Source organism: Mustela nivalis (assembly GCF_964662115.1).
Source record: "Mustela nivalis genome assembly, chromosome: 3".
In the NCBI taxonomy this organism is placed as follows: domain Eukaryota; kingdom Metazoa; phylum Chordata; class Mammalia; order Carnivora; family Mustelidae; genus Mustela; species Mustela nivalis.
In genome coordinates this window covers 110,530,954-110,557,006 of record NC_139022.1, presented here as the reverse complement: position 1 = coordinate 110,557,006, position 26,053 = coordinate 110,530,954, and the positions used below count along the sequence as shown (strand labels likewise).

The window sequence follows — 26,053 nt, the reverse complement described above, 5'->3', positions numbered from 1 at the left end:
CTCGTTCTCAGGACCCCGGGATCATGACCCCAGCCGAAGGCAGAGGCTTAACCCACTGAGCCACCCAGGTGCCTCAGAGCTGGAGCAATTTATAATTAGATCATAATCGACTACTTTCTTCCAAAATCAACTTTTCCAATTATGGGTTTCTGTCTTAATACGCACCTGGCCAGGTGAAGTACTGCTTTCACAGTCTCAGGTCAATTGCATACGTTAGCTATCAAGATTATGACATTTTGAGAGTAAAAATGCACAGGCCTATAAATTTAATGAGAGCTTTACAAGATCATCAAAGCACAATGCCACCTCAGAGAATTCCTAAGGCAATGAGATTGCTTTTCAAAAGGCTCACACTCCCAATGCCTTACCTTGACCTCCTTCGAGCTACTGGAAGTCTTCCCTTCAGTCTTCTTCTGCTTTGATGTGGAGGAACTGTTTTTGCTGCTGCCACTATTCTCCTTGTTGCTATTATTACTTGACTTTAAAGAAGATGACTGACTAATAGTCCTCTTCCGAGAGCCATGCTCTGTTTTTGGATCTTTTGAGGGAACAGGCCCGGTGGGAGACGGCAACAAATCCTTTTCTTTTGCAGAACTTTGTTTAGATGACCTGCCAAATCAAACAAAAGCCTTCATTTCTCTAATAACATCATATGGGGGTGATGGATTTTTTTCTATTTCTCTCTGCCTGCTTTCAAGACAAATTTATTTCTCCCTATTTAAGTATTAGGACATATGATTTCTACAAAACAAAGTAAGAGTGTACATTTCATGAGGACAGGCATCTTACCTGTTTTCCACCCCCTGGCTGTATGTATACCCAGTACCTAAATATTGGCCTGCCACACAAGTATTCAATAAATATTAGTTACATAAATGAGAAGATGAATGATGAAGATACGAAGTTCCTAAGTTAGAAACTGGTCTCTTGACAGATCCAGATAAGCTTATCATCTAGCCAGAAAGTGGTAAAACTTTAATTCTTATCATGTACTCAACCTTACTCCACTACAGAAAGAAGAAAGGAAGAAGAGACTGAATCTTAAAAACTTTCCATTGCAATTAGCTAACAGTTTCCTCCTCTACTACTGGTTGGTATATGTACAACATTTACATGGACATGACATACAGAGCACATTACAAAGTACCCAATGGCAAATGACATACACATATTAACACACGTGACATGTTTTGGGGACATACTCTCTGTTGCTGGATGGCTTGTGCCCTGCCGAATTCTTGTCCTCTGTTTTGGGTTTCTTGCTGTCATTGGCTCGGGTATCATCTTCATTCTGGATGAAAAAAAGAGAAAAGCAACTACTATATTTGATTTTTATTCGTCTAATTTCAGTTTCCAGCAGAAGTCACCTTCAAATAATTTATCCCTGATAAGTTCCAGAAAGAAGATAAATATGAAATGAAAGAATTCATTTAAATAAGGCTCAGTAAACTGAATTTCAAGGCTGAGAAGAAGTCTCCTATTTTATTTTATTTATTTTTTTTTTAAGATTTATTTATTTATTTATTTGACAGAGAGAAATCACAAGTAGATGGAGAGGCAGGCAGAGAGAGAGAGAGGGAAGCAGGCTCCCTGCCGAGCAGAGAGCCCGATGCGGGACTCGATCCCAGGACCCTGAGATCATGACCTGAGCCGAAGGCAGCGGCTTAACCCACTGAGCCACCCAGGCGCCCAGAAGTCTCCTATTTTAGATAAACAGAGCCCAAACACTGAAACACATTTCCTACAGTCTTTTAGGTGACATCTTTTCATCCTAATAATTTGGGGTATGTGTGTGTGTGTGTGTGAATTATAATTAAGATATAATTCATATACCATAAAATCCACTCTTTAAAAGTTCACAATTCAATGACTTTTAGTATATTCACAGAGGTGTACAGCCATTACTGCAAACAATTCTAGAACATTCTCGTCATCTAATAGACAACCTGTGCCCTTCAGCAGGCATTCCCCCCATTCCCTTGACCCCAGACTCTAGTAACCACTAACCTATATATTTGTCTTTATGGTACTGTCTATTCTAGACAGTTCATATAAATGGAATCACATTTGTGGCCTTTTGTGTCTGGTTCCTTTCACTTAGTAGAATATTTTTCAGGTTCACTGTAGCATGTATCAGGATTTCATTTGTGGTTATACCTGTATATAGTCCATTTTATGCATGTATCACACTTCTTTTAAAAAAAATTTTTTTTTAATTTATTCATTTGATGGAAAGAGATCACAAGTAAGCAGAGAGGCAGGCAGAGAGAGAGAGGAGGAAGCAGGCTCCCTGCTGAGCAGAGAGCCCGATATGGGGCTCGATCCCAGGACCCTGGGATCATGACCTGAGCTGAAGGCAGAGGCTTTAACCCACTGAGCCACCCAGGCGCCCCTATATCACACTTTTTTATCCGTTTATCAGTTAATGACCATATGGGCTGTCTCCACTTTTGGCTAATATAAGTAATACTGCTGTGAACATACAAGTGTAAGTCTCTGTGCAGACATTATTTTCACTTCTCTGGGTATGTACCTAAGTGGAATGGAGTGGAATTGCTGGGTCATAAAGTAACATTGTGTTTAACTTTTTTTCTTTTTTAATATTTTATTTATTTATTTGTCAGAGAGAGACAGTAAGTGAGCACAGGCAGACAGAGTGGCAGGCAGAGACAGAGAGAGAAGCAGGCTCCCTGCTGAGCAAGGAGCCAGATGTGGGACTCCATCCCAGGACGCTGGGATCATGACCCAAGCCAAAGGCAGCCGCTCAACCAACTGAGCCACCCAGGCGTCCCTGTGTTTAACTTTTTAAAGACTGCCAAAACTTCCAAAGCGGTTACCTATCATTTTATATTCTCACAGCACTGTATGAAAATTCTAACTCCTCCACATCTTCGCCAATACTTGTTACTGTCCATTATTTTTTATTATAGCCAGGCCTAACGATTGTGAAAAATTCTTTTTGCTGAAACAAAAGCTGTGAGACCATGTATAACTGCCAAAGCTACCTTCCTGACTGAGTCTAAGTTTTCCTATTGCTTTAAGTATCAGACCTCACAGGGGCGCCTGGGTGGCTCAGTGGGTTAAGCCGCTGCCTTCGGCTCAGGTCATGATCCCAGGGTCCTGGGATCGAGTCCCGCATCGGGCTCTCTGCTCAGCAGGGAGCCTGCTTCCCTCTCTCTCTCTCTGCCGGCCTCTCTACTTGTAATCTCTGTCTGTCAAATAAATAAAAAATCTTTAAAAAAAAAAAAAAAAAAGTATCAGACCTCACGAATCCAAAACATTCTGCCATAACAAAAGAATCTGTTCTCTACACCAACAATTAAAAGTAGACACATAAAAACATGGTACAAAAGAATCTACATCCTTCATTACCGTTGGCTGAAATTCCCCTCTCAGTACCATCTGCTTTATCTTCAAGAACTGTCCCTGACACTTAATTTTACCAAAGCCCATAAATCTCAAAAATCGGGGCGCCTGGGTGGCTCAGTGGGTTAAAGCCTCTGCCTTCGGCTCAGGTCATGATCCCAGGGTCCTGGGTTTGAGCCCCACATCGGGCTCTCTGCTCAGCAGGGAGCCTGCTCCCTCCGCTACCTCTGCCTGCTTCTCTGCATACTTGTGATCTCTGTCTGTCAAATAAATAAATAAAATCTTTAAAATAAAAAAAAATAATAATAAAAATAAATAAATAAATAAATCTCAAAAATCATTACCAAGTTTCTAGACTTGATCCTGATTTTATAAAATCAAAATCCAGGGGCGCCTGGGTGGGTTAAAGCCTCTGCCTTCAGCTCAGGTCACGATCCCAGGGTCCTGGGATAGAGCCCCACATCGGGTTCTCTGCTCAGCTTCCTCCTCCCCTCTCTCTGTCTGCCTCGCTGCCTACTTGTGATCTCTGTCAAATAAATAAATAAAATCTTAAAAAAAAAAAATCCAACTTACACGTGTTGACATAAAAAGGATGGGAGGAATAAAACATGCCAATGAGATATAGGGAAGGGAAAGAGTATGAGCAATTCTTTTAGAAGGGGGTTTTCTACTTTAAGTTATATACTATAGAATTTTAAACAAAAGAATTAAAAGGGCGGGCGCCTGGGTGGCTCAGTGGGTTAAGCCGCTGCCTTCGGCTCAGGTCATGATCTCGGGGTCCTGGGATCGAGTCCCGCATCGGGCTCTCTGCTTGGCAGGGAGCCTGCTTCCCTCTCTCTCTCTCTCTCTCTGCCTGCCTCTCCATCTACTTGTGATTTCTCTCTGTCAAATAAATAAATAAAATTAAAAAAAAAAAAAGTTTAAAAAAAAAAAAGAATTAAAAGGGCATTCTATATTGTATTTCTTTTTTTTTTTTTTTAAAGGAGATCTTTCCATTTCTTTCTTTTTCTTTTTTTTTTTTTTTTAAAGATTTTATTTATTTATCAGAGAAAGGGAGGGGGAGAGAGCGAGCACAGGCACACAGAATGGCAGGCAGAGGCAGAGGGAGAAGCAGGCTCTCTGCTGAGCAAGGAGCCCGATGTGGGACTCGATCCCAGGACACTGGGATCATGACCTGAGCCGAAGGCAGCTGCTCAACCAACTGAGCCACCCAGGCGTCCCTCTATATTGTATTTCTATATTTTATAAAATCTTTTTTTAAGACTTTATTTATATTTTATAAAATCTTATAAAGAATATGTAATATTTTTCAAGCACCAGAGGACCAATTCTCAATTCCATTAAGCTCCTTAGTTTTCTAAGGAGCATAGTCCATTGTTTATAAGCTCTTACTTCATATAAGTCTATGAATTAAATCCTGCAACAATGTCCAGCAACTTGAGGTTGTAGCTCTAGAGGGGCCAGCAGCCTAAACTTACCAGCCGAAAAAGCTTCCCTATACTACATAATGGAAACTCATTAGGGATATCACCCAAAGTAGTAAGCTTCAGTTTTCTATAAATCCAAACTTTTAAATATCTTCAATTTTTGAAGAGTCTAAGAAAAAAGGGTATTATTCTAGTTTGTTCAAATATACTTCATCATCTGTACAATGTACTGTTGTCTTAAGAAAATGAGGAAAGACCTCCAGCTCACTTCATTTTAAGAAAATGCTTTATTATTTCTATCCTCTCACGTGAGACTCTCAAGGTCAGCTGGGATTGGGGTTTTGCTCTGAGTCTACCTGGTACAACTATTCTGGTACCTATCTGTCCACCTGCTCACCTCTTTGGTATTATATGATCATATTCACACATACGTATCAGGAGAAATCATACTATTCTTCTTATAAATCATTAAAATTTACTTTCCTCTAAAAATTTCTCACTAGAGCTGAAAGATCAAACTCTTTTTCCCAAAGAATCCCTGTCTATACATGAAAGTTGTTCAGCTCTTTTCATTACATGTCCCTTATCTTCCAGTCATAGACATCTGTGGGTTTTCACATCTCCTGGATCTAAAAAGGCTGACCTTCAACATATACCAAGCTTCACTTCTAAATCCAAATTACCCCAGATAAATCTAGGACAAGAGCTGGCCATGTGCGAGCGAATGTATTTAGTCGTGAACTTGTAGACATGGGTGTTCGAAAAGGGAAATAAGCTGGAGCACAGATCTGTACAGAGAACTGGTAAGTTCCTAAGGATGTGTCCAAATTGGTGAATCAATCTGGAAGCTGGAATTAGCAGTTTAAAAGGTGTGACTTGGTCTGGGCATGAAAGAGAAGGGAATGTTAAAGGTTGTCACAATCTGAAAAATATATATCCCAACTAAAGACATTTAAAATCAAAAAAACGTTAGGAACATTGTGAAGGCCAGTTTGCAATCCCTGCTTTACTCTCACCTCCACCCTGGCCAGCACATATGCTAAACAGAAGCACTGGCTCATTTCTTACTGGATGAGAAACTAAAGGAGACAGGCAGAGAGAGGCTCACTGGTCCTCAAGAGACGGTTCGGTCTGGAGCCTTCCCAGGGTCTCAGGCTCAACCTCTATTTTCTCTCCTAGCTATGACTCAACCAGGTATTTTCTGGCTTACTGAGATTTCCACTGCATTTCAGATTCTGATGTTTAAAAACAAAACAACAAAAACTCTTTACAAACCTTATGTTTCCTCTTGCCTTTGTTGGAAACTTTTTCTGAGGCTTGTTTCTGAGCCTCTCTTGTGTGCTTTTCTGGCACATTTTTCTTTTCCCCCTTGGGTGGCTCTGTTTCTTTATAAGGCTTTCCTGGTATTCTGGTCAAGAGATTCAGGTCAATCTTCACAATAAGTGGATACCTGTCATCAGGCTCACTAAGGGGTGAAAGAAGTTCCTTCTCTTCCATAGGAGAGAACATTCGTTGCCGAAAAAAACTATCTTCTTCCTCCACTGAGGAGGGTTTCACGGGAGTCCTGTTACTCTCAGGGTACTTAGGAGTTTGTGAGGAAGGAGGAAGACTCTCGCTTTCATCTGAATCTGAGGATGAGGTATCTGTTTCTATGATTTCCCTTGATTTCTGGGAAGATTTACTCGTTGACTTGTATTTCTTTTTCTCTGCAGAAGGTCGAGGGGAAGATTTGGACTCCTTTTTAATATTGGGTTTCCTTGAGCCTTTGGTGGCTGCTTTATGTCTGCTGGAGGGCATGCTGGAAGCCATGTCTACAGGGGTTTCGCTTTCTATCTTCAGGCCTCCCCGGGGCTCTTCAGCAGTTGCCTTCTCAGCCTTTTTGGGTTGTTTTTTGCCTACAGTTCTCCTCTGTGTTGTGCTGTCACTCTGTGCAGGGGACTTCTGCCTCCCTCGCCCACTTTCTGATCCCTTTTGTACAGTTTTGGAGTCTCGTCCAGGAGTAGCAGAACTCGTTTCTTTAGGTCCACTCGGATCAGGGTAGCTATTCCCAGTGCCCTGTTCTCGGCCTTCCTTTTTATAGCCTTGAGATGATGGGATGTTACTATCCACAGAAGAAGCTGGTGACACTTTATGTGGGTTCACCTTATTCAACCAATTATCAAGTTGCCATTTGTTTGTTGGTGGTGGTTCAGGCTGAAAAACAGAGAAATAAGTATGCTTTTGTCAATAATGAAGCTTCTCCCCTCCTCAACGATCTCAAGGAAGACGAAAAAGCACATCTAAGACCACAAAGGCATCTGCTATTCACAGTTCTGATTGAACTAAAGCAAAGGGCTGAATATTGACTGTCAGAGCTCTCATCACTTGAATGCGAAGGTAAGCCTGATATTACATAGGATCCTTAAACATTAAAGATGGGGCACCTGGGTGGCTCAGTCGTTAAGCATCTACCTTTGGCTCAGGTCATGATCCCAGGGTCCTGGGATCAGGCCCTGCATCTGGCTCCCTGCTTGGTGGGAAGCCTGCTTCTCTCCCTCCCACACCCCCTGCTTGTGTTCCCTCTCTTGCTATGTCTCTCTCTGCCAAATAAATAAATAAAATCTTTTAAAAATAAACAGGTGGCATCTAGGTGGTTCAGTAGGTTAAAGCCTCTGCCTTCAGCTCGGGTCATGATCTAAGGGTCCTGGGATCGAGCCCGGCGTTGGGCTCTCTGCTCAGCAGGGAGCCTGCTTCCCCCTCTCACTCTCTGCATGCCTCTCTGCCTACTTGTGATCTCTGTCAAATAAATAAATAAATCTTAATAAATAAACAAATAAACAAACAAACAGACATACATTAAAGATTCCTATCAGGAACCTAACTTCAAAGGTAAAATTACAAAATGACCACAGCATATACTTAATTCCAAAAAGTAAACAAATGATGTAGGTACTGATAGAGATTTTTAACCTTCTTTTACCAACCTATAGTAAAATTATAAAATATAAGACTCCTTTTATTCACAATAACTACATAACATGAATTACCATGCTGAGATATAAAAAGAGAGCCTAAACTAAACCAATCCAGTATCTTAGGGACTGGAAATATGACCTCAAGTAATTCATAATCTAGACTGAATGTTTGTTCAAATAACAATGAAACTAAGTGTCTAAGCTTCCTCTAAGATACCCAGTTCAATTTCTTAACCTTCTTTCCCTTCACCTTTTGTATTTGGAATAGGTCTTAAGTGGCCATCACCAGGGGCCATGGGAGGCCTATGGAAGACACCCTGCCTCCCTCTCACCTCAGGAGATGCACTCTGGGATGGCTCATTTGCCTCACTGTCACTGGAGCTACTTTCACTCTCTGAGTCAGATCCAGAGCTGCTTTCAGATCCACTGTGGCTGCTAGAATCATCCCTGGAGTTATCAGCGCCTTCACTATTATGGTGTGAAGGTTCAGAGTTACTAAAAAGAGATAAAACATATAAATGACCAGAAGTTTTTTTTTGTTTTTTTGTTTTTTTTTTACAGTAACAGCAGGAAAACACCCAAATCTGACAATCAACTTTATTTAAAATGTTTACTGTTTGTTATGCTGTTACAGGTCTATGAATCCAGAATGTCATTTATAAATGAAATACTTTCTTAAAAAGTTTCTAATATGCTGCTCAGCCATTAGCTCTTACCTTTAAAAAAGATTTCTACTGAGGTATAACTTATATACCACAGAATTCACCCATGTTAAGTGTACAATTCAATGATTTTTAGTTAATTTACAAGGTTGTACAATCGCCACTACAATAATATTTACTCTATAAGGTCGATTATAATATTAGTATAATGCTATCAGGTGATACCCACCCCTCCAAGTAAAACAAGAAATAAAAGGACGCGTACCTTCCTGGTGTACTTCTTGGCATTGTCTTATCACAATCCTAAAAGTAAAACATGAGAGGGAATGCAAATGAATAAATAGCACTCTATCTGCTTAATGTGAAAATATCTGAGATTTTTTTATTAATTTTTTTCAAGATCTTAATTTATTTGACAGAGATCACAAGCAGGCAGAGAGGCAGGCAGAGGAAGGGAAGCAGGCTCCCTGCTGAGCAGACAGCCCCATGTGGACTCGATCCTAGGACTCTGAGATCATGACCTCAATCGAAGGCAGAGGCTTAACCGACTGAGCCACCAAGGCACCCAATATTTGAATTCTCAATAGAACACTAGCAGCTCTAATGTAGCCTCAATGTTTACCTATAACACTTAGGACACACTGTTGTTACCTAAAGAATAATTAACTGCCATGCTAAGATGAAAAGCTTTGTTAAAAGTTCTTGCCAATAATCTCACGTTTCATGAGAATATTCTGATTCATGATTAAGTAGTATGGAAAAGCCAATTTAAAAATAAAAAAAAGGGGACGCCTGGGTGGCTCAGTTTATTAAGCGGCTGCCTTCGGCTCAGGTCATGATCCCAGCGTCCTGGGATCGAGTCCCACATCGGGCTCCTTGCTCGTCAGGGAGCCTGCTTCTCCCTCTGCCTCTGCCTGCCACTCTGTCTGCCTGTGCTTGCTCTCACGTCTCTCTCTATGACAAATAAATAAATAAAATCTTAAAAAAAAATAAAAAATAAAAAATAAAAATAAAAAACTAAAAAAAGGTTTAAAGACAGAGCAGAATATAACAACATTCCACTGTCAGAAAGCAGTAAGGAGCTTATTTTAAATAAATGAATCATGTATGTATCATTGGATTCTAATATTTATAAAATACAATGCAGGGGTGCCTGGGTGGTTCACGGGGTTAAGCCTCTGTCTTCCGCTCAGGTCATGATCTCAGGGTCCTGGGATAGAGCTGAGCATCAGCCTCTGTGCTTGGCGGGGAGCCTGCTTTCCCCCCCTCTCTTTTGCCTGTGGCCCTGCCTACTTGTGATCTCTCTGTCAAATAAATGGATAAAATCTTAAAAAAAAATACAATGCGGGGCGCCTGGGTGGCTCAGTGGGTTAAGCCGCTGCCTTCGGCTCAGGTCATGATCTCAGGGTCCTGGGATCAAGTCCCGCATCGGGCTCTCTGCTCAGGATGAGCCTGCTTCCCTTCCTCTCTCTCTGCCTGCCTCTCTGCCTACTTGTGATCTCCCTCTCTCTCTCTCTCTCTCTCTCTCTGTGTGTCAAATAAATAAATAAATCTTTAAAAAAAAAATACAATGCAAACCAATACTGTACGAAACTGGAAATTCATAAAGCAGTAGACACACCTGCTCCCCATCGCTGTCTTCACTGCTGCTTAGTTTTAAGTCATCTTTTAACATGCTAGAGGGAAAAGGCAGAAAGAGTTAGTAATTTTCTAACAGTGTACCATGGCACACCAGAGTATTAAATAGCTACGAATCATTCTAGAAATAATCATGGTGGTAGACAAAGATTTATTTTTAAAATAACAGAAAAAAACCAAAAAACAAAGAAAAGAACCAGGAAGTCTTACTCTGGTGTGCTTCACAGCCAGGGTAAAAACTGAGAAAGGAGGAAGTAAACATTTCAAAAGCTCTCACTTTTCCATAAGTAAAACATGTAACCTTCTTTTCAAATTAAATAAGCCACCTTCTACAAACTCTTATAACTCAGTTGTTATCTCTATTTTTCTAACTGCATCCACACCCACTCATTCATATTAAAACAAATGATCATACTCATACCCAACAGTCCACTAGAGATAAAACTCCTAAAAAAAGAAGGAAGATAAAATGAAAGTATCAGCAATTCTCTTTCAGTGTCCCTCATATTCCACGAAGAGATTCATACAACTTCGTAATTGTGAAAACCAGAACACAAAATCCAAGCACTAGTTCATAAATGCCTTGGTATGAAAGATGACTGTTCTCTGGAGACGTAACAATCTGGGGTAAGAAACTTAGCTATAAAATAGAAATGACCACGTATGAACTAAATATAAACTCCAGGTTTAAACCTCTCTGGAGAAGTAACAATCTGGGGTAAGAAACTTAGCTATAAAATAGAAATGACCACGTATGAACTAAAAATAAACTCCAGGTTCTAAATCTTCCTTGATTAAAGTTCAAATAAATTAAAAAAAAAAAACCACACACACACACAAATAAATTCTGTAAACTGATAGTTTCTGAAATTCATTTTTCAAAGTAAAATTACAGATTTAAATTTCCCTTATGGTCATAAAATCAACATTAAAATAAAGAATCTGAGTAATGACCCATAAAATATTCTTTGCCTTTTTATGGGAGAACAAAAATTAATACAAAGCTTAGGGAAAACCACTAGAAAAATGCTTAATTTCTCATTACTAATAGTTCTATTACCTTTCTTCTTAAAATCTCATGACAGTCTCCAATCAGTGGAAAGGAAATCTTCTTTCACTCCAATAACTACTGATACTTTCCCCTCAAAGCTTACCCTGAGTGTCTATATCTGATCCCAAATTCAGATTATCCCCTAAACGATCACCTTGAAACAAAGTAACTGGATGATTACAGAACTATGAATAGTGTTTTAAGGCTGGCCCAGTTAAACAGGACAGAAAAAAAGAGTTTTCTTTTGGACAAGGGCTTAGTGCATCTCTATGACTGATATCCTGCAAGGAAATGTACTTACTCTGAATTCTCTCAGCCCTTATGATTTAATAATGGCAGCTCAATGAACCTGTTCACACACATGGAGATGTCAAAGCTTTTACCAGACAGCTCAAGGTCCTGCATGTTTTTGTTCCCTCAGCAACCAAAGTGATTCACACATACATGGTAGGCTTTTACCGGTTCTTTGCATACAAATAAATATGATAAATATGAATATAATTTCAATTCTGTAGCGGGGGGGATTTCTTGCATTCACATAACTTCATTCTCAGTTTTTCCTTTGTTCAGCGTTAAGAGGCTGAGGTTTTCAGTACAGGTTACAGGTTATACCTTCGAAAGCTAGCACTGTGGCCATAGCTTCTTCAGAATTTTGTTTTAATCACTGAGTTAACTTGTCTTAGGAATTGAGGAGTACATTTCTGAGCTGGAATTTATTATCATCCAACATATTAGCCTGATTACATTTTGATATATATTCCTGGTTTTACCTACAGAAGGAGGAAAACTTAAAAGACAGTACAAACTATGCTGACTTAATATTCTACACAAAACAGTTAAATGGAGGGCTTACTAAGAATCCTGTATTGTTTGGTCTTCTTTATTAAAAACGAAGTATCAACCTACCCACAAACACTCTAAGAGATGAGAAAAACTGTAATCTTAGAGGAGGTGTAAGCAAATTAAGGCAAGTTAAAAAGTTAAAGTTTTATTGGAACACAATCGCACCCACAGTCTATATTTGCTTTTATACCACAACAGAAGGGCTGCCTGCCTAGTTGGGACAAAAATCATCTAAGCCCCTAAGGCCTAAATTATTTCACTGTCTGGCCTTTTACATAAGTTTGCTTACTCCTTCCTTAAAAGATTAAATACACATATTTAAGTGTTGGGCTAATATATACACACTACAGACAGACTCTCAACAAAACAAACTTATTAAGCAATAAACTTACGATTTAGACTGGTGTCCATTTGAAGTTTTAGAAGAAGGATTGTATCTTTCTAGAACAAAAGAATGCAGAAATTAACAACTACAGTATGGCCATTTAGATCATAAAATATGTATCGGTATACCTTCAAAGAAATGTAAATCAACACAAGATGGAATTTGTCCCTCCATCAAATTGGTAACACTTCAAAGTCCAATAAATAGAAGATACTGGAAACAGGCATGCTCAGAAGCTGTATGAAGGATTATAAATTCATATAATCTCTTTGGCAGGCAATCTGGTAATATTATCTTACAGATACTGGAAATGCACATATCCACTGATGCAGCAATTAGGATGAAAAAAAATTTACCTTACAAGTATATCTGGAAGAATACATAAACACACACACACTCACACACAGATGTTTATCATAGTATGATTTGTAACAGCAAAAACTAGAAACATGTCTATCAAGAGGGATCTAGTTAAATTATGGTACATTCATACAATATAACACAATTTTCATGTTAAAAAGAATGAGCTAGAATTTTTACACTGATACAGACATAGTTAAGTGAAAAACACAGTAATAAAGAGTAGGAGAAACTTATGATCCCATCTGCCAATAGTTAGTTATGGAGGGAGGAGGACAGAACTAAAGAGGAGACATTCTTTTTTCTTTTTTTTTTTTAAGATTTTATTTATTTGACAGAGAGAGAGAGAGAGCACACACATGAGAGAGGAAACTATCACAAGCACAGGGAGTGGGAGAGGAGCCCTACACAGGGCTCAATCTCAGGATGCTGGGATCATGACCTGAGCAGAAGGCAGATGCTTAACAACTGAGCCACCCAGGTGCCCCAAGATGAGACATTCCTAGAAGATTTTAAGATAGAAAATGTAAACTTTGGGGGGCACCTAAGTGGCTCAGTTGGGTTAAAGCCTCTGTCTGCCTTCAGTGGGTTAAAGCCTCTGCCTTCAGCTCAGGTCATGATCCCAGAGTCCTGGGATCGAGCCCCACATCGGGCTTTCTGCTCAACAGGGAGCCTGCTTCCTCCACTCTCTGCCTGCCTCTCTGCCTACTTGTGATCTCTGTCAAATAAAGAAATAAATAAAATCTTAAAAAAAAAAAACCCAAACTTTCTGGCCTATAGCTATTTTATACATATCAACAATGGTGGGTCCCTTTTTCCTACAACTATAGCTTTAGGGCAGAACCAGTGTAGATCTATTTACTAAAGAAGTTAACTGTTCTTGGCAAAAAGATCATTTATTTTGTTGTAGAGCTATATGGGGAAGCCTAGATATTTCCAAGGTTCCTGACCTTGTCACTATCAATTCACATAGCCAACGTCTCTTGGGACCAGACTTAAATTCCCTAAGGCTAGGGTGCTTGGATGGCTCAGGTCATGATCCCCCAGGATCCTGGGATGGAGCCCCGCCTCAGGCATCCTGCTCCATGGAGAGCCTGCACCCTAAAATAAAATCTTTTTTAAAAAATTCCCTAAGGCTATTATACCCTCAAGTTCTTCTCAGAAACTAAGACAGGGGGTGAAAGGGGGTTCTACAATGGCAAACTTTCTTCCCAGACCTAAAGACCCAGCAAAAATAAACACACTGGGGCGCCTGGGTGGCTCAGTGGGTTAAAGCCTCTGCTTTCGGCTCAGGTCATGATCTCAGGGTCCTGGAATTGAGCCCTGCATCAGGTTCTCTGCTCCGCAGGGAGTCTGCTTCCTCCTCTCTCTCTGCCTGCCTCTCTGCCTAGTTGTGATTTCTCTCTGTCAAATAAATAAAATATTAAAAAAAAAAAAATAAACACACATCTTCTTTATCCGTTTGTCCGCTGAAGGGCATCTTGGCTCCTTCCACATTTTGGCTATTGTGGCCACTGCTGCTATAAACACTGGGGTGCATATGGCCCTTCTTTTCACTATATCTGTACCTTTGGGATAAATACCCAGTAGTGCAATTGCTGGGTCATACAGTAGCTCTATTTTTAATTTTTTGAGGAACCTCCACACTGTTTTTCATAGTGGCTGCACCAATTTGGATTTCCACCAACAGTGTAATAGGGCTCCCCTTTCTCCACATCCTTTCCAACATTTGTTGTTTCTTGCCTTGTCGATTTTTGCCATTCTAACTGGTATAAGGTGGTATCTCAACGTGGTTTTGATTGTAATTTCACTGATGGCTAATGACGAACACTTTTTCATGTGTCTGTTAGCCATCAGGAAGGATGAATACCCAACTTTTGCACCAACATGGATGGGACTGGAGGAGATTATGTTGAGTCAAGTAAGTCAAACAGAGAAAGTCAATTATCACATGGTTTCACTTATTTGTGGAACATAAGAAATAGCAGGGAGGACATTAGGAAAAGGGAAAAATGAAGGGGGAGAAATGGAGTGGGAGACAAACCACGAGAGACAATGGACTCCTGGAAACAAACTTAGGGTTTTAGAAGGGAGAGAGGTGGGGAGATGGGTAAGCCTGGTGATGGGTATTAAGGAGGACATGGACTGCATGGAGCACTAGGTGGTGTTATATGCAAACAATGGTCATGGAACACTACATCAAAAACTAATGATGTACTGTATGGTGACTAACCTAACACAGTAAAAAAAAAAAGAATAACTAAATATAGACACAGAAAGAGAAGAGCTACAGTAAGCTACAACCCCTTCCTGCTTATAATTTAACTCTCACAGAACCAACTACCTTCAAAAAGGAGACAGGAAGATAGAAGAATGGTTCTTGGGTTTATGAGGTACCCATCAAACTGAATTCATGAACTCTGAACTTCAAATATTTAATAAAAATAGTTAATTTTGATCACCATCAATCTATAATTCTTCATTTTTAAATTTAATTTAAACCAAGATTTGGTTTAACTCATTACTAATAAAAACTGGGATAAGACATGTGAAGGAATTGTAAAAGCAATGTACAATAAGACCATGAGAAATGAATGCTCAATAAAAAGCTTAACTTGAGAACTAAGAGGAAAAGAAATACTCACTTTGTTCTCCGGGGCCGAAACTGGACTGCTGAGATTCCTAAGAAAAAGGGGATTATAAAATTATATAGTGGCATTAAGAGAAAGGTTCATAGTGACAAATGCTTCAAATTAAACTATTCAATTCCAGCTAATTCAATGAAAGATCTGTTGAGCTCCTAGGAATACAGAAAAGAAAAAAACACTGAAAGAATTTAATGATCACATATGATGGGCTTCAGTAATCATGTGGTCAATAATGAACTTTCCCAAAACTCACTACAAAAAGCATCAAGCTACCTAATAGTTCCTCTTTATTATTCATTTCTTTTCAGCAGCATCCACGGTACTCATATTCTAATTTAGGGTACTCATATTCTAATTTAGAGCCGGGGAAAGCAAATGACTTCAATTTAAGATTCTTGATCTTAAGAAAATGTTTAACAATAACAACAACAAAATAATAGTAATACTAGGGGCACCTGGGAAGCTCAGCTGGTTAAGTGTCTGACTCTTGATTTCGGCTGAGGTCCTGATCTCAGGGTTGTCAAATCGAGCCCTGTGTCAGGCTCTGTACTGGATGTGGAGCCTGTTTAAGATTCTTTCCCTCTCCTTGGGAAGGGGAGTCCTACATCCAGCTTGAGGCACATGCTCTCTCTCTAAAATAAACAAACAAACAACCTATACTACAGTAAAAAAAAGCTGTACAACCTATATGGACTCAAAAGATACCACCTTTATGAACTAAAAACTTCACATGTTATTCACACATCATTTTATTACCTTCCTTTGCCCGTGCCCAATATCTTACAAACAATTAGCAAGTTGAGGAAAAGACTGTCATATACTCTTTTTAAGCTGTAAGCTGTATACTAGAGTCCAGTGTCTAGCACTCAGGAAATACCAATAAGAAAAGAAGCCAAAACGTCACTCCCAGGGAAAGAAACATGGCTTTTCAAACTCATCTTTCATGATCACAACTCTTTTCACATGTGTAAATTATGCATTTTTCTAGGTTGAGTCTGTAGTATACAGTATAGTATTAAAATTATACAAACATCCCTAAAAGCCTACTTATAAACAAACACCATTTGGGAGCCTGGGTGGCTCAGTCAGTTAAGCATCTGCCTTCAGCTCAGGTCACGATCCCAGGGTCCTCAGGCCAAGCCCCACATTGGGCTCTCTGATCAGCAGTGAGTCTGCTTCTTCCTCTGTCTCTGCCTGTAGCTTCCCTGCTTGTGTACCCTCCCTCTCTCTCTCTCTCTCTGACAAATAAATAAATAAAATCTTAAAAAAAAAAAAAGCACAATCTTTAATGACAGAAACATCTGTGAAAGAGAAATCCACATAGTATGAATTTTTTAAAATACAGTTTCACTGTTTAAAAAAACACTGTACGGGCACCTGGGTGGCTCAGTCGTTGAGCATCTGCCTTGGGCTCAGGTCATCATCCCAGGGTCCTGGGATTGAGCCTTGTATCGAGCCCCATATTGGGCTCCCTGCTCAGCAGGAAATCTGCTTTTCCCACTTGCGCTCCACTCCCCCTGCTTGTGTTCCCTTTCTCGCTGTGTCTTGTCTCTGTCAAATAAATTAATAAAATCTTGAAAAAAAAAAACCCAAAACACTGTAAAAAACATCTGTGGTCAAATGATTTCAACAAGTGTGCCAAGAGCACCCAACAGGGAAAGAATATGCTTCTTAACAAATGGTGCTGGGACAACTGAACAGCCATATGCAAAAGAATGAAGCTGGATCCTTACCTCAGACAGTATTTAAAAAATAACTCAAAATGGATCAAAGACCAAATGTAAGGCTAAAACTACAAAACTCTTAGAAGAAAATTTACAGTCAAACTTTAATGATCTTGGATTTGGCAAAGAATTCATACATATGACACCAAAAGCAAAAAACACAAAAGAAACAGATAGATAAAATGGACTTGAGCAGAATTAAGAACTTCTGTGCTTCAAAGGACATCATCAAAAAGTGAAAAGACAACCCAAAGAATGGGAAAATTTATCTGCAAATCATGGATCTTTTAAGAGATGGCTATCTACAATACATAAAGAGCTCTTACAACTCCATGATAAAAAGACAAGCAATGATAAAATGAGCAAAGGATCTAAGGAGATATTTCTACAAGGAAGATATACAAATGGTCAATAAGCACATGAAAAGATGTTGTTCCACATCATTGGTTATGAGGAAAATGCAAATCAAACCCACAATGAGAGACCACTTCACACCTACTAGGATGACTAGGATAAAAAACACAGATAATAGCAAGTGTTGACAGGAATGCACAGAAAATCAAAGCCCAGCAGGAATGTAAAGTGGTATAACTAGCTCTGGAAAATATTCTGAAGTTCCTCAAATGATTAAACATAGAGTTACTATATGACCTTGCAATTCTACTCATAGGTACATAATCAAGTGAAACAAAAACATTATGTCCATACAAGAACTTGTACACAAATGTTTATAGCAGCATTACTTCACAATAGCCCGAAGCTCAAAACAACTTGAATGTCCATCAACTGAAGAATGTATAAACAAAATGTGATATATATCCATACAATGGAATATTATTTGGCCACAAAAAGAAATGAAGTCCTGATACCTGCTACAACTTGGAATAACCTTGGAAACATTATGCTAAGTGAAAGAATACAGTTGCAAAAGGCCATATATGGTAAGATGCAATTTACATAAAATGTCCAGAAAAGGAAATATACAGAGAAAAAGAACAGGTGAGTGGTTTTATTTATTTATTATTTTTATTACTTTTTTATTTACTTGACAGATCGCAAGTAGGCAGAGAGGCAGGCAGAGAGAGAGGGGGAAGTAGGCTCCCTGCTGAGCAGAGAGCCCGATGCGGGGCTCGATCCCAGGACCCTGAGATCATGACCTGAGCCAAAGGCAGAGGCTTTAACCCACTGAGCCACCCAGGCATCCCAAGATGAGTGGTTTTAAATAGCTGGGAGGGAGAGGGAAAGTGGGTAATAGATGAAGAAGAGGGAGTTTCTCTTTGAGGTGATAAAAATGCTCTAAAATTCAATGTTGTGACAGTTGCACATGTCTATAAATATACTCAAAACCATGTAATTGTATACTTGAAATGGGCAGAAGGCATGGTATGTGCATTGTATTTCAATAAAGCTATTAAAAAAACTGTAAAGCAGTGGCCAAGGTCATGCCTGTGAATTGTTTTAAGATGAAATATCCTCCACCCCCTTGAACTGCCAATTACCTTATACTTATTTACCTGATAAATGACCTAAAAGTTAATAGCCTGAACTTTAAGTCATCTCTCCTTGTCCTCACCTCCGACAATAGTCAGTCTGCTGGTCTCCAAATGCTAGTGGATTCTGTCTCTAAAACATTTACTAAATGCAACATCTCTTCTCCATCTACACTGCAAAGACTTCAGGTCCTCACATTTTTCAATTTACAAAGGCCATCTAATGGATCTTTCTGGCTGTAATCTTCACTCAATTCTCCTTCACTCAACTACAGTCTTGAGTTAATCTTCCTAAAGCCCAAATTCTAGTATGAGTCATTACTACTACTTTTATGGAGCCTTCAATGGCTCTTTGTTTTTCCTAGGAATGAAAGCCAAACTCCCTGACATGATATTCACTCATATACCTAAGTACTGGAAAAACAAATGATAAATAAAAACAAGGAGCTTATATTCATGGAACTTAACACTCATCAGTATAATGTCAATGACTATCTCTGCAACTGTTCATGCACATAAAGGTAAAAAGGTTAACTGTGATAAGTACAAGGAAAGGCAAATACATACACAATATTATATAAGAGCTTACAATTGGGTGTGCATGAGCATGTGAGTGAATGGGTGAGTTAGTGAGAGTGAGAAGAGGGAGGGAGAGGGGGAGAGAGGAAGACAGACAGATCTAGCCAGGAAGATGAGCAAAGACTTCCCAAAGCAAGTGCCATTTAGGTTAAGACCTAAACTAGGTAGCAAGTAAACTGGGAAAGGTCAGTGTTCAAGGTACAGAGAACAGCATGCGTAAAGGCAGGAAAGACAGGAGAACGTTTAGTATAAAGGTTTTAAAGGCAGTTCATGGGCACAAAAGATACAGAAGGAAGGGTGGTGAGAAATGGGACCCAACACCTCAAAAGGTGAATCATAAAGCATGCAGACTTTATAGGTTATATTAAAGAACACACATATACAACCACATCTGTTAAGTAAAACTTGAGATTTGCGGGAGGGACAGAGAAGAAAGGGGTTGGGCAGGAGGTATAATTCATTTTTACATGAGATAACATGTCACGAAACAAACAGTGAAGTTCTACGTTAATGTAAAACATGTGAACTTCTAACAAAAAAATATACTGCGGGGTGCCTGGGTGGCTCAGATGGTTAAGCCTCTGCCTTTGGCTCAGGTCATGATCTCAGGATCCTGGCATTCAGCCCCACTTCAGGCTCCAAGCTCTCTTTCCCTCTCTCTCCTCCCCTCCTCCTGTGCACCCGCACCCCCAAAAAATAAATAAATAAATCCTTTAAAAAAATCATAAATTGAGATAACTAAAGCACCTGTACTTTTGTCCACCTCAATATAGCTAATTTTGTACAATGAATGATTTATTCTAAAATTTGTTTTTTGTATCTTCAGCTGTGTTTTCTAACCCTGCCTCAAAAGTGTTTCCCGACAAAGAAATGAATTTTAGTATATTCTCTCTTTACTGGATTTTACTAATTTTTAAATAGAGCAGAAAGATCAAGTTTCTGGACAAAGGTACAGAACACTGGGAGAACTCTCAAAACGTATTTTTAATACAATTTACTAAGCCTGTATATTTAAGGACTGGATTGAATTATTACACAACTCAAAATATCAAAGAGTATGAAGCATGACACTGTCATAGTTTCATTAGTTAGTATATCAAGTACATTTTAAACTAAAAGCAAGATTAATGACATAAATGCATATTCAAACTACCATTGATAATCTGAATGTTTTCTTCTTTTTTTATTTTAGGTCACCCTTGTTTCTACTTTGTACAGTGACAGTTAAGAGCTCATACCAGAAGAGGAAAAACCTCAGCTCTTGTCATTTTCTTATTTGCTCAAAAACTCATTTTAGTGTTATTTTCACTCAGTAGTTTCATGGCAGGTATATTTTTAAGCTGCCTGTCTAGTAGTGAAGATTAGATGAATTAAAACCAGTTAATATAATCTGTAAATCATCTTAACTGAGCCCATTTAAAACTGTAATATGCTAGAGCAACTAAGAGCAAATGAGTGAGAGCAATTCTACCAACTTTTCCATAATGAAAAGACCTAAACTTCTCCTGGAATACCACAGAAATAAATTGTGATCATCTGCCATTCAGATGAAGAGAAGCAATACTACATTGATTTTGTTTTCTTAGACATAAGAATGGAGAATTTTTCAAACTAAAAAATAAGAATAAAGTTTTCATCCTGTTTCTCCCCCAATCTCCAATACACACAACACTGGAGTATACATATGCTTTCCACTTTGGAGACTAATGACTTCCCATAAAGGTAAGAATAAAGATGGAGATAAAGAATGGAATTAAAACACATTACAGGAGGTAAAAATCATTAGGACTTGGTGACAGTTTATTGGGTATGACAGAGAGGGAGGTACCAAAGATAATTCCAAAAAGGTTTTTTATGGATTCATTAAGACAGGAAATAGTAAAAGAGAATCATGCTTGTTTTCTCTTGCTTTCTGGTTGGGAACTAGCCGAGAGAATTACAAGTTCTCCCTGGAAGATGTCTCAAAGTCACCTAAAACTCATTATCTAAGAAGAGTCAACTATGCAGCTGGATGTATATCTGGAATTAAAATAAACATTTTTATTAAGAGAAAAATTTGTAGAACACCTCTGTAAAGAGGAACAGGATATAAAGAGAAGACAATTCTAGGTCTAAGCATGATGTGTGGAAATACGCATCCATGTAAACACTAATATGTAATTTTTTTCGTTCTTTTGTATTATTATTATTTTTTTAAAGGTTTTTTTTAAAATTTTATTTATTTGACAGACAGAGATCACAAGTAGGCAGAGAGGCAGGCAGAGAGAGAGGAAGGGAAGCAGGCTCCCTGCTGAGCAGAGAGCCTGATGCGGGGCTTGATCCCAGGACCCTGGGAACATGACCTGAGCCGAAGGCAGAGGCTTTAACCCACTGAGCCACCCAAGCACCCCTCTTTTGTATTATTTTATTTCCACAACCAAACCTTGGGCAGACTGAGGCAAAACATATTTCTTCATTTGTATTCTTTTATGGCACTGAGCACAATGCCTGGAAAACTCACATTAATTGGTAGAGGCAAAGATAGAAGAGAAAAAGACATCAGAGAAGCAAGGTGACTCTAGATTTTGTAAACTGGATCTACAAAATGGGCCAATAGTGGTCATAATGAAAATGGTTTTGGTGAGGTATCATGTGAAGCAAGATCAATCAGACTAGCATGAGGAGTACCTGAGGAAAGAAGAACAGATCTCAAATATGAACCACTCTAAGGAAGTTCAACTCCAAGGAGGAGGACTGGCGGAGAATCACATGAACAGAGGGATTTGCCTTACTGTATATCTGTATGTATTGTGTTGTTTTTACAAACTATGGAAATGATCTCTGAAAGTATAGTCTTTTGTGTTGTTTTTAAATGGGTCAGATCAAGGATGTTTAGGCCAATGATATGGATTCACTAAACCAGCTCTCCAAACATATTCCTAAACTCAACTTCTCATCCACTACGAGCCACATGTGAACTGTGTTTCAAACTTGCTAATGAGTGTGAAATCCTTCCTATTGGGCTCTTTACCTTCCCTTGTGCTTCTGGCACTGCTTTACTTCTCCTTCTAAGCCCAGTTACTGTCATCATCTTTAGGATGTCATCTCCAAATTCCCTAAGTATCAAAATTTTCTTCCTTCTCTGTCCTCTCAGTGGACCTAGTTCATATGGTTAGCACACAAAGAGAAAAAAATACCTATTAAAGCTTCGTATAAAGCTTTATTTTTTTTTTTGAAGATTTTATTTATTTATTTGACAGAGAGCGATCACAAGTAGGCAGAGAGAGAGAGAGGAGGAAGCAGGCTCCCCGCTGAGCAGAGAACCTGATGCAGGACTCGATCCCATGACCCTGAGATCATGACCTGAGCCGAAGGCAGCGGCTTAACCCACTGAGCCACCCAGGCGCCCCTGTATAAAGCTTTAAACTATATTACACATGAAGGTGTACTCACTGAAAAGACAGAGAATGAGATGAGCTATAAAACACCAAAACCTGGGGCACCTGGGTGGCTCAGTGGGTTAAGCCTCTGCCTTCGGCTCAGGTCATGATCTCAGGGTCCTGGGTTCGAACCCCACATCGGGCTCTCTGCTCAGCGGGGAGCCTGCTTCCTCCTCTCTCTCAGCCTGCCTCTCTGCCTGCTTGTGATCTCTCTCTGTGACAAATAAATAAATCAATCTTTAAAAAAAAAAAAAAAAAAAAAAAAAAACCTAACTTGTAAAAGTAACCCGACCAAATCAATGATCACTAAGTAGCTAACTAAAATGTTTCAGAAAAACCAACAATCTAAACACATTACCCAAGTATTTATATCCAAATTCAATAAACATTTACTGAACAGCCATAGGTGCCAGGAACTATTCTAGGCACTGGCACAGATTATTCTAATTGCTTTTTAAAATACCAATCTCAGAACAGGGTAACATGCAAATGATCCAGTGTCATACCTCTGAAGCACCTAGAACACTGCCAGGAGTTGTTGCAAACATACACTGAATTATGTTCAAGGGCAGTCAAAAGCTTTAGTATGCTTCAAACTATCACTAGAAAATCTACTAGCCTACCTCCAACTATAACCACCTCATCTGCTTTCCCTCCTATGATAAGAAATGAGCTAATAAAATCAATATCCTGTACTTGAGCATTGAATCTCAAGCTCTCCTGAGATTTCCTAAGGGCACCCTCTGTCTTTCCCAGGCAGCATACGCTTTTCCTTCTTATTAAAACATTATGATCAGTACATATGTGTATATATATACATATATATACACACACACATACATATATATGATATACATACTATATAACAAGTAAATACGTAAGTGAAAGTATAATTATATTTAAATAAATTAATTAAATATATATATGATAAAATATTCTCATCTTATAAAAATACTCACCTGAAACATCACTATACCCTTCTTGGCACCATCACATTTCTCTGTTCCTCAAAAGAAAATCTTCTTTTACATACTCACTGTCTCCAGTGTTTTGTGCCTCTGTAATCATTCTTTATATATACATTTTTTTTAAAGATTTTATTTGTTTATTTGACAGAGAGCATGCGACTGTGCACACCAGCAGGGGGAGTGGCAGGCAGAGGGAGAGGGGGAAGCAGACTCCTTGCACAGCAGAGAGACTGATGTGGGACTCGATTCCAGGACCCTGGGATCACAATCCAAGCCAAAGACAGTTGTCCAACCAACTGAGCCACCCATGTGCCCTGTAATCATTCTTTTGCCCTCAGCTTTCTAACTAAAGTGTATTGTCAGTAAACACAACACATTTCAGAATTTATGGAATGCAAATAAAATATTACTTAATTGTTTATAGCACTAACAGCCTGTATGAGAAAGTAAGAAAGATCTCAAATCAATGACCTTAGCTTCCTCTTTAAAAAGAAATTTTTTTTTTAAGGGCGCCTGGGTGGCTCAATTGGTTAAGCCTCTGCCTTCAGCTCAGGTCATGATCCCAGAGTCCTGGGGTCAAGCTCCACATTCGTTCTCTGCTCAGTGAAGAGTCTGTTTCTCCCTCTGCCCTGTCCCTCCCCTCACGCCTTCTCTCTCTGGCTCTCTCTCTCTTTCAAATAAAATTCTCTTTTTTCAAGATTTTATTTATTTGACAGAGGGAGAAATCACAAGTAGGTAGAGAGACAGGCGGGGTGGGGGGGAGTAGGCTCCCTGCTGAGCAGAGAGCCCAATATGGGGCTCGATCCCAGGACCCTGGGATCATGACCTAAGCTGAAGGCAGAGGCTTATTTCACTGAGACACTCAAATAAAATCTTTAAAAAAAAAAACCTGAATTTTTAAAAAATAAAATCTTTAAAATATATATATATATATATACTGTGATCCATATCTTGTCACCATATACAAAAATTACCTTGAAATGGATCATAGATCTAAATGTAGCCTAAAACTATAAAAAGTCTTAAAACAAACAAACAAACAAACAAACAAAACCAGAGGAGAACATGGGTAGGGCAAAATTTTTCAGATACCAAAAACATGATCTGTAAACAAAAAAAAAACCCTGATGAATTAGTTTTGATCAATATTAGCAACTTCTCGTCTTCAAAAGATAGTTGAGATAATAAAAGGGAAGCTACTTACAAGGGGGAAAATGTGCAAATCTTATATCTGATAATGGACCTACATCCTGAAAATATAAATTCTCAAATTCAATACGAAGAGGACAATAGGGGAGCCTGGGTGGCTCAGTCAGTTGAACATCTGCCTTTGGCTCTGGTCATAATTCTGGGGTCTTGGGATTGAGCCCCATGTTGGGCTCCCTGCTCGGTGGGGAGCCTGTTGCTTCTCCTTTTCCCTCTGCTACTCCCTCTCCTTGTACTCTCTCAAATAAATAAAATCTTTCTTTAAAAAATGGAGAGGGCAATAATCTGGTAAGAGATGGGCAAAAGATTTAAATAGTGCACCAAAGAAGATACACAAATGCCAAGTACATGAAAAGGTTTTCAACATCAATTGTCATAGAGAAATGTCAATTGAAAACAAATGGAAAAAAAACAAAAAACAAATGGAACACTCCTACACAACTGATGAAAGGTCTAAAATTTAAAAAGACTGACCATGGGACGCTTCGGTGGCTCAGTGCGTTAAAGCCTCCACCTGCGGCTCAGGTCATCATCCCAGGGTCATGGGATCAAGCCCTGTATCAGGCTCCTTGCTCAGTAGGAGCCTGCTTCCTCCTCTCTCTCTCTCTCTCTGCCTGCCTCTCTGCCTACTTGTGATCTCTGTCTGTCAAATAAATAAATAAAATCTTTTTAAGATAGATAAATAAATAAATAAATAAAGGCTGACCATGCCAAACTCTAATAAGTATGTGGAGCAACTGAAAATCTCATCATAGGAATATATAATGGTTCAATCATTTTGGAAAACAGTATGAGATTTTCCTAGAAGTTAAATGTATATCCACCCTATGCTTGAAGGTATTTACTTATGAGAAATAAAAGCATGTACCCATACAAAGACTTGTACACAAATATTTAGAAATTTATTTTTTTAAAGATTTTATTTATTTATTTGACAGACAGAGTTCACAAGTAGGCAGAGAAGCAGGCAGAGAGAGGAAGGGAAGGAGACTCCCTGCTTCACAGAGAGCCGATGTGGGGCTCAACTCCAGGACCCCGGGACCATGACCTGAGCCGAAGGCAGAGGCTTTAACCCACTGAGCTACCAGGTACCCCGTGTCTTGTACACAAAAATTCATAGCAGCTTTATTTAACTAAAAACCAGAAAGAGGGGGTCCTGGGTGGCTCAGTGGGTTGAACCTCTGCCTTCGGCTTGGGTCATGATCCCAGGGTCCCGGGATCGAGCCCCACATCGGGCTCTCTGCTCTGCAGGGAGCCTGCTTCCTCCTCTCTGTCTGCCTGCCTCTCTGCCTACTTGTGATCTCTGTCAGATAAATAAAGAAAAAATCTTTAA

The 26,053-nt window shown here is 39.2% G+C and overlaps 1 protein-coding gene across 2 annotated transcripts in view; it reads right to left on the bottom strand.

Annotated features, from left to right (window-relative positions):
- Positions 1 to 26,053, bottom strand: part of AFF4 (ALF transcription elongation factor 4) — a 98,361-nt gene that overhangs the window by 19,125 nt on the left and 53,183 nt on the right. For both annotated transcript variants that reach the window (XM_082725638.1, XM_082725637.1), the window contains 8 exons: positions 15,332 to 15,368; positions 12,334 to 12,382; positions 10,031 to 10,085; positions 8,675 to 8,712; positions 8,080 to 8,242; positions 6,069 to 6,986; positions 1,203 to 1,291; positions 369 to 609 (listed from right to left, as the gene is read on the bottom strand). In XM_082725638.1, coding sequence (XP_082581764.1) covers positions 369 to 609; positions 1,203 to 1,291; positions 6,069 to 6,986; positions 8,080 to 8,242; positions 8,675 to 8,712; positions 10,031 to 10,085; positions 12,334 to 12,382; positions 15,332 to 15,368 — 1,590 coding nt within the window. The remainder of the gene's footprint in view (positions 1 to 368; positions 610 to 1,202; positions 1,292 to 6,068; positions 6,987 to 8,079; positions 8,243 to 8,674; positions 8,713 to 10,030; positions 10,086 to 12,333; positions 12,383 to 15,331; positions 15,369 to 26,053) is intronic.